At 33.4% G+C, this 10,126-nt stretch overlaps 1 protein-coding gene across 1 annotated transcript in view; it reads right to left on the bottom strand.

Moving 5' to 3' along the window:
• Positions 1 to 1,015: 1,015 nt before the first annotated feature.
• LOC145248234 (perivitellin-2 67 kDa subunit-like) overlaps positions 1,016 to 10,126 on the bottom strand; it is a 14,676-nt gene continuing 5,565 nt past the window's right edge. Inside the window, exons 3-4 of the mRNA XM_080110114.1 lie at positions 9,845 to 10,117; positions 1,016 to 2,484 (exon numbers count right to left, since the gene is read on the bottom strand). Coding sequence (XP_079966240.1) covers positions 1,569 to 2,484; positions 9,845 to 10,117 — 1,189 coding nt within the window. The 3' untranslated portion in view covers positions 1,016 to 1,568. The remainder of the gene's footprint in view (positions 2,485 to 9,844; positions 10,118 to 10,126) is intronic.

Here is a 10,126-nt window from a genome sequence, read left to right as displayed (position 1 = left end):
CATTCGTTCATTCAAGCGGTGGCCTTCCTGGTACAGGCATTGATGGCTATGGCATAGCTGACAATGCCTGTAATCTGATAGTTTTGGTGCTGTTTGCTCGAATTCCTTCATTTCTTATTTTTACACACAAACGTTTGCAACGATTCTGAATCTACTCTCCTGATATTCTTATTCATCATAAAAATGATTTAGGATATTACTCCTGATGCATTACTCATTTCCAGAAAGGGCTGTTGGTTCCTCAAATTATGTGACTTCTTTTAAATCATTCAACAATTGAATCAACTTAGATCTGTCACAAGGCCATTTGATATTTTTCATTTGTTTTGACTGTTTTACGGCATATCAACACTTATTTATAATCATAAATTTAAAACAATAAACACAATCAGAAGTTAAATAATTATAGCAGTTGAATCTGATCATATTACTAATTCAGTTGACGTCATTCTAACACTTTTCTAAATATAAACTCGGTTTCCATGAACAAAGCTTTTTTTTCTAGGACTGCCCGCCTGTGGAACACTGTTCCACTGGCCTACTTCTCAATTGACTACAATATGGTCGCCTTCATGTCCAATGTAAACACGTTCTTATTAAGCTGTCCCTTTAAATAATCTAAATTCTACCAAATCTTCACCATTAACGATTATTATGCTACCACCTTACAGTGATTAACCTTTATCCTCGAATGGCCTTTGAGCCTTGATAAGTAATAATTTCGTTGTAAAAAAAAATAACATTATGATAACAGAAGCTGTAACAAAGAAACAGTCTACAATACAACCTTGGTGCCAAGGCATGTTATGGAGTTGATGCAAACCAGCCCCTAACTGCAGATGCACAAAAGGAAAAGGTAGTGCCTGGGAAGATCCGCTCATAACATCAGACACTATCCTTTCATAACAATTAAAATTATTGCTAATAGCCGTCTTGGGAGGACAGGTATTCTGCTAGTTTTGTTATAAATCAAAGTTGCGAGTAACAAAAAAAAAACAAAAAAAAACAATCAAAATTTTATAAAACATAAGATTTGATTTATTGGTACTTTCTACATGGTTACAATGTAAATTTTTTTAATGATTTTTTTCATTAGACATTTTAGGTTTAAAACCGATTAAAGATGGCGACGAAAAAATGAGTTTCAGAGGATGGGCAGATGGATTTGTCTTCTTGCTTTTCAGACTCTGGTGTTGTTTGCTCGAATTCCTTCATTTCTTATTTTTACACACAAACGTTTGCAACGGTTCAGAATCTACTCTCCTGATATTCTTATTCATCGTAAAAATGATTTTGAATATTACTCCTGATGCATTGCTCATCCTCAGAAGTATATGTTTGTTCCTCAAAATATGTGACTTCTTTTAAATCATTCAACATTTGAATCAATTTAGTTTGACTCAAGGTCATTTGATATTTTTGTGACTGTTTTACAGTATAACAACAGTTATTTGAGTAATAAATAATAATAAAAAGAAACGGACGTTTAATCAATAATATTACTGATTCAGTTGACGTCATTCTTACAATCCTTGTTACGACCACACAGTTTTAGATGTGTTAACATTTTAACTTGGAATAATTCCCCAACGCATGCGGCAGCCACCACCTCTACGGTCAGTATCATCTCGATAAGCTGCTGTCCAACTGTTAGCAGTAGCACACAATAATCTTTGCGCACCTCCTCCGCACTGACCTCCATCTCCATCAGGATACCACTCGAAACATAGTTTCATGCTACGATACCAAATTGGGGCAGCATCAGGAACCACCAAACGCCATTGCATCCGACAGCCACCACCACGCCTGTCAGTATCGTCTCTGTATTCCGGTGTAAATTGATTGAGAGATGCACAAAGGTGTCTGGCAGCTCCACCACCACACTGACCACCATCTCCATCAGGCCACCATTGGTAGCAGATTTTAGTTTGCTGGAGCCAACTTTGACTTACGTGACCTGACTTCTGGATTCCCCATTGCATGCGACAGCCCCCACCACGTCTGTCAGTATCGTCTCTGTAGTAAGTCGTCATGGATCCAACATGTGCACAAAGGTATCGTCCGACACCGCCTCCGCACTGTCCGCCATCACCATCTGGTCTCCATTTATAACACAGTTGGACATTATCCAGAAACCACGATGGTACCTCTAGTTCTTCTTCCAACTTGTTACCGAGGGTTATAACAGCATTATGATCACTTGCTTTCAAGGCTTTCAATTGATTTTTATAAGCAGAAATCTGTTTATAGAAACCTGGATATTTGTTGGTGGCCCAATTTAAGAGGTTCATCAGGGAATCAATATAGGCCTTATCGATATAGATCTGAATAGCTTTTTCCATGGATTCTCTTTTTGATTTATCTTCAATGAGGTCACTGATGGTTTTAAGTTTGCCACCAAAAACCCACGGGTTTTTACTTATAGTAGGTTGCCATTTGCTTATTCCACCTGCAGACAAAAGGTTTGTATCGCCTCCATAATACCTAAAAATAAATAAATCAGAACATGTATATATATATATACATACATAGATAATATCTGAAAATATATATATGTGAACAAATGATTAATAAAACATGTTTAAAAACATCTTCAAAAAGAGTTAAAAACATATTTAATTTTACAAAGGAAGCACAAGATAAGTGGATAGTCCTTAATCCGCGGAGTTTCGAAGAAATACTCTCCTTCTCATCAGAGGGCAGGAATTAGCAAAATGCGGGATCGGATTTTGCATGTAAAAGTATTTAATGAATCACAAGTAAGTCACAGATCTTACTTGGTTAAAAAAAAGGGGGAGGTAAGGGGAATATGAGGTAAAAGAAAAAATGATAAAAAGATTTCACATGAATGGATAGTCCGGTGAAGAGTAAAAAAATCCAAGGATGGTAAAATCCAAACACGGTCGAATTAAAAACTTCCAATCCAACAGGTAAGTGAAAATATATATAGATATATGTACAAGTGGATTTTAATTATCATGTTCTTAACTTCCCTCATCTCAACTTGCTGTTTACTTCGTACGTACTATACTCTAGTTTTGATGCCATGTCTAAAAATAAGCAAAACTAATTTACAAACCTCACTATGTTTGTCTGCCTGTCTTTATTTTCAAACTCTATCTCTTCCAGAACTAAAAGTTGCAGAGCGGCACTAGGAGCCTCAAATGATTGGATTTTTTATGGACCGTTCTTTAAGAGTTTTTAAATGGGTAAAAATTGAAAAAGTCGTTATACATTTTGTACATTAGTTTATTTTTAATCAGTTCAAATGCGTGTTACATTCGTACAGTGATAATGTCAGCAGATTTTGATACCACAGTTTTACTTTCGATTCTAGCTGATGGCACCGAATACATTTTTTTTTTTTTTTTACTTTTGAAATCAGGACTCTATAATAATATATATGAAATCTGGACAAATAAAAATATCATATTTTAGTGTATTTTACGACCGGGCAAAGTCGGGCGACTCTCTCCCCCACTAGTTATATATATATATATATATATATATATATATATATATATATATATATATATATATATATATATAGTAAGTTATGTAAATATATATGGCAATTAAGCTACACAAAATTTGCCGTGTTTCATCCTTGTGAGGACTCTTCAGGCTAATGCCCCACAAAGATGAAACATAGAAAATTCTGGATAGCTTAATTGCCATATATATTTTCATAACTTGTTACCTAGTTCTACTTACGTATTGAACACTGTTGAAGTAAATACTTAAAATTGATACATAACATATTATATCTTATTAAATTGTGGATACATGTTGCCTGGGTGTGTCGAAATAGTGTAGTAAGAAACCCCGAAAAAACAATGGTAGTAGCGGGGGTATCAAAACAACAGTAGACAGTTTGGGTGGAGAGAGGTGTAGGCAGGCAGGCTCGAACCCGTAATGTGAAGGAGGAAAAGAAGGTTAATAAACACGTAACGTCTTAGCCGACGCCTCCATGGCAAAATCGGAAGTCGCGAACGTTGAAATTAAGGCTAGTCAATTGAAAGGAGACAATGACTTGCGAAAATTGTGGCGAAAAAAGCAACTGCCCAGTTGAAAATGAAGGAATTAATTTTGTCCTTTATATATATATATATATATACTAGCGGGGGTACCCGGCGTTGCCCGGGTATTTGTAGGTGTGTGTGTTGGGATGGGGAGGTAAATCAGAACAAAAAGAAAACTTAACGATAGCGATTTAAAAAAAAAAAGATTGGGGTTCGTGGCACGTGGGCTCGAACCCAGAGCATTGAAGTCTATAGACTGAGCCTGAACACCTGCGCTACGGCGACAACGTTAATCTTAGAGCGATTAAAGTGAGTCAAGTCAAGGAGGTTTGATTGACAGGTGGACGCTTAATGAGGTCATCGGAGGAGCGTTACGATGATGGTGCAGTTTTTTGGCGTTTGTTTCCTTTTTTTCGGGTTTTTGCGGGACCGTTTTTGTCATTTACTGCGGTACAGTTTGGGCTTCCCCAAGATGATGGGAGGGGGGCAGCTCCCGATTGAGAGGGGATTGTCCAAATTGAATAGCAATTGTCTGATATAAGGAAAAACCCGCATTGATCAAAGCTGATTGCCGGCGATCGCGCTGGGAATGATGCAACAACCTTCCTATTAGTTTCGCTTTTATTATACGAAAAAAGGCGAATCTACATGTACCGATCGAAAAATGTTGAATATTTAGCTTTTGAAAGTCGGACACATTAAATACATACGCGACCCCCATTCGTAACTCGTGATTTCGATGTGATATAAAAAGTTTTAAAAATGAGCGACGGCCTCGAGAAGCCGCTGGAAAAAATCCTTTTGCGGACATACATAAAAAGCGAACATACAAACATACACACATTTTCGCTTATATATATATATATATATATATATATATATATATATATATATATATATATATATATAAATATATAGATGTATATATAGATATATAGATAGATAGATTTAAGTTTTTAATATCACTGAAAATCATGAGAATGTTTCCGTCAATAGTGATGAACAACTAAAGACCTCATCAGGCGATACCGGTACTTTCTTAAAAAAAAAGGAGCAAATCCTGTATGGCATGAGGTTCAACATAAAAACGAATTTTACAAGAATTTATTTTAAAGGTCATATGACTCCCATGATATTCAGAAGAAAATAGAAAAGAGAGTAAAGAAAGAAAAAAAAACGGATAAAAGAGGAAATAGACGATGAGGATGACGACGACGGGCGCAGAAGAAGAAGAAGAAGAAGAAGAAGAAGAAGAAGAAGAAGAAGAAGAAGAAGAAGAAGAAGAAGAAGAAGAATGGGTGAGTTTCAATCTTCGTATAAGCCCACGCAAGCGTTGAGCATTAATATTAACTATCCCTCTTCCATCTATGAGCACGGAGAAAGTAGGTTAATTTAAAGTAGTTCAAGACTACTTCACGTTCCACAAATACACTAGTTACAGGGGAGAGGGTAATTCCATCTGGTTTACTATTTCATATATTCATTTTATTTGCTTTTTTACTATTAAAGAATAAAATAATATAAAATTAATTTTGATTTAAAAAGGCATGTTTTCAATTTATAGTTATAATATATAATAATGAGGACTAAAAAAATAGAAAAAATAACATATACAATCGAATATTAAAATGATTTTAAAATACTGGGAATCAATGCATAAGATATATCTTCATATAAACTTTTATGTGAATACATATATTGTTATTGTTGTTATAATAATAATAATAATAATAATAATAATAATAATAATAATAATAATAATATAAAGGAACTTTGTGTGTCTGTGAGTTCGTTCCCTATGAACTCCAAGACGGTTGGGCCCATTTAAAAAAACAAAAAAAAACAATTCACACAAATGTGCCTTATGAGTACCTGGGAGTGTTCTTAGATAGATTTCGTATCAGAATGCCTCCGATAATTATCGAAAATCGACAATCAATAAAAAAAAATTAAATATGGAACAGTCCGATTTTAACTAAAGTTATCACTTTTATACAGTCTAACCTCACAAGTGCACTTGAGAAGTTTTATCACTGCACAAACAAATGTGTCTGCGTTTAAAATCAACAGTAGGTTCTTTAACATGGCAGGGGCACGTTCGAAATTAATGTTTCTGTTTAGAGCACAATTGAAGCATGATACTTGATTTTTGCAATTTTAAGCTTTAATTCAAGCCATTATATATAAAAACATTTTTTTTTATATAAAATCGATAGTAGGTTCTCTACAGTGCAATGTAGACTACACTATATTGTGGGCTAAGAGCAATCGATTTGATTTAAAAATAGGCGATTTCACCGATTTCGATGACAATAAAAATGTGTGGAACATTCGTCGATCAACATTCAATTCGGGCAACGTTGGTTCTCCCAGCTAATATATATATATATATATATATATATATATATATATATATATATATATATATATATATATCAAATTTATTTATACAAACATTAATGGCTACATATGTGCATACCTGTTTCTGTAACCACCCGCGTTGGGGGATTACGTCTTCAGGCCAAGAATTACCGTCAAGAACTCGGTAATTCTTGGCCTGAAGACGTAATCCCCCAACGCGGGTGGTTACAGAAACATGTATGCACATATGTAGCCATTAATGTTTGTATAAATAAATTTAATATATCTGCTCTGTTCACTCATTGAGCACTCTTTGGTAGACACATGTTATTTCATTGGCTGTACTTCTACGAAACTAAACTCTACTGGCTATATATATATATACTCATCTGAATATATATATATATATATATATATATATATATATACTAGCTGGTAGACCGGCGTTGCCCAGTCGTACAATACATTTAAACATGAAATTTTAATTTATGCAAAGGAAAGATGGTCTTCTGTGAAGAAGTGACGATCATTATATATATATATATATATATATATATATATATATATATATATATATATATATATATATATATATATATATTAGTTTTGGGGCGATTAATCGGTACCAGAATCGGGAATCAGAAAAATCAGAGCTTTTTGGGGTATCGGAATCCGTATTGGAATCAAAAATATTTGGGCCTATTTTCTGATGCCAACACCGATTCCTTAAATTATCATTTTTTATTTGATTTTGGTTTAAGAAACATCTTCTACTGCTTATAGTTATAAATATTTATAGATTTAAACTTCCAGTAAGACTAAAATCTCTAGACCACTCTCTCACAAGTGTGTTTTTACGTTTGAGAATATACAGGCACATTTAAGCTGTGTTTTTATGCTAATCGGGACAAAATAACACTTTTATAGTTAAATACTTAGAGATTTATAAAGAATCAGAATCAGAATCGGTAATTGTATCGGAATCGGGAAAAATACTAGAATCGTCCTATTACTAATATACATGAATCTGGATTTCTGGGATTAATACTTGATCTCTATATGAGACACATAAGCGGTTCAATTTTTAGAACAAACGATGAGGGCTTCAGTTTTCAGAGATTATATTTTATCAGGATAATTCAAGGTAAAAACAGTGAAGACTACCAGTGGAAATCTGTTTGTGCATGTGTGTGCGTGTGTGTATGGCCTCAATGAATTTCCACATTTCTCAACGGATTTCGATAATGTTCTATGTACTAGTTCATCAGAATATACAAGACATCACTTCAAGCACCTGGCTTTTAGGTGCAACTTGATAATTTCGCAGTCGAATTTTATGATACATACATATATTGTCTGCTGCTTATCGTCTTTGTAAATGGCGACTGTTTAAACAAGTGTACTCTCTTCTCTAATAAACAAAATAAAGTCAGTCTCTTTGTGAGATTATTGTGCATTATGGATTACTGCCTGCAACCATGAAATTAATTCTGTTTCTGACATCTTGTTTAAATCAATGTACGTTCGTGAAAATCTTCTTTTTTTTTAATCGATTTTATCTGGATTTATATTTTCATTTAAAATATTAAATGAAAGGCAGAAAAATTTTCCACTCACTTACAAGATTATGTACTAACTCTGTCACTTATAAAAACTTAGGCTTGAACAGATATTTATGTTGATTCACAGGTATAATTTCTATTTCAAGCGGTTTGATTGGCTAAGCGATATAGTTTGGAATAATCACTGCAGTTTTTCCTAATTTTATTATTGGTAGTAACAGATATAAAAGAGGATAAACTGTTGATAAAAGAGAGAGAGAGAGAGAGAGAGAGAGAGAGAGAGAGAGAGAGAGAGAGAGAGAAGTTGCAGCTAGCAAGTATGTGGGGAAAAACATAAATCTCAGAAAGTTTCTAGAATGTGGCCCACCTTCAAGATCTTAAAATGTTTTAATATTGTGATATAAATAAAGTAGTTAGAAAAAAAAGCAATGTTTTTTAATAATTAATCAGAAGTGAGTTTTCCAGGAAATATTTGTAATAAATCAGAATTTACTTTCCCAGATACTTTTTCTTACAACTAATTAGAAATGACTCTTCCCGGACATTATTGTAAGAAGAAGCCGTGTCTTTTACTGTGCATTTTAAACATTGGATTTTCCAGGGCATTTTAATAAAAAACCTTTGTAACATTACATATAGTTTTTTGGTTTCCAATATAGTTAATATTACAAAATGGTTTCCAATATATTTAATGTTACAAAATGGTTTCCAATATATTTAATGTTACAAAATGGTTTCCAATATATTTAATAAAAAATGCCCTAGAATAGTTCTGATTAATTACACAAATGCCCTGATAAAGTCACTTCTGATAAGTTGTAAGAAAAGTTTTCGTTTTTTAAATACTATATTTAATGTTACAAAGTTTTAACATTACAATAATGTCTTTGAAAAATCACTTCTGATTAATTACAAAAATGCATTAGTAAAAATCACTTTCGATTAATTGTCAGAAAAATGTTCTGTTTTTAAACTACTATATTTAATGTCACAAAGTTTAAATATTATAAAAACTGCCCTGGAACAGTCACTTTTGATTAATTACAAACATGCCCTGGTAAATAATTTTTATTAATTGTGAGAAAATGTTTTGTTTTTCAAATACTATAAGGTTTTATGCTTAATGGAGAGAACTTGAATGCTTACTAGACAGGTTTCTCTTTACAAGGGTTTGTCAGAACATGGCATGAGGATACTTGATTGTAACTGATTGGCCGAAACATACTCATGAATGTACAGTGGTAGATCCATAAATGTTGCCTTAAATAAAAAATTTATGCATTTTTTTTTTACATGGAGGTCACCACTTATCAAGGCCCGGAGGCCACTCAAGGATAAGGGTTATTGCGTGTACAGTAATCAATGAGATAGTATTGTAGTAATCATTAGTATTGGAGATTTGATAGAGTATCTTACTTAAGAGGGCGGTTTGTCAGGAATTTGTTTATGTTGGACTTGAAGGCATATATATGCATATATATTGAATAACAAAAGTGTGTGTAAAAAACATAAATTCTAGGAGGCTTTCAGAATGCAAAATCCATTTTGAAGGCACACCTTCACGATTGTATGACTTTCCTGGGTTGAGGAGTTGAGAATCGGTAGCGCCGGTCCTAGTAACAAAAGACATAAGAATCCTCGTTAAGTTCTATAAATAAAATCCTGATTTGTTTTACCATGTTCTCTTTAGTTATTATGCGGTTTACTTCTAAAAATGTCCGTCGACTTCTGTTCATTTGCAAAGTAGGAAAATTTCAAAATTTTTAATAAAAAAAAACAAACAAAAAAAACTACTTGTTTGTTTTCACAAACAAAAAATCCTTTTCTATACAGCACAAATCTGCACATCATAAAATTAGAAACAAACAAAACAACAACAAAAAATGAATTAAAATTTACCTGACAATCTTATTGGTGCTTTCTGTGAAACGTGTGTCAACTTTTTTTACTGAACCCGAGTAACTTCCGCTTGCTTTCAGAAAGTTAAAAAATGTGGCACTCGCTTCCGCTTTCACGTCTTTGTCCGATTTCCCTTTGTAATAGGACTTCTTGGTTTCCAGATAAAACTGTAAGATTCCGCCAAAATTAACCTTTTCGAAATAGTGCGTTCCAAAATACTCAATGAACATAAAATATTTATCAGGGTCACTTTCAAAGGAGTCCGGGAGTAACCTGTATTTA

The sequence above is a fragment of the Euprymna scolopes genome, chromosome 26, assembly GCF_053919585.1.
Source record: "Euprymna scolopes isolate OS-2025 chromosome 26, ASM5391958v1, whole genome shotgun sequence".
Lineage (NCBI taxonomy): Eukaryota > Metazoa > Mollusca > Cephalopoda > Sepiida > Sepiolidae > Euprymna > Euprymna scolopes.
This window is presented reverse-complemented; position numbering and strand designations above follow the sequence as displayed.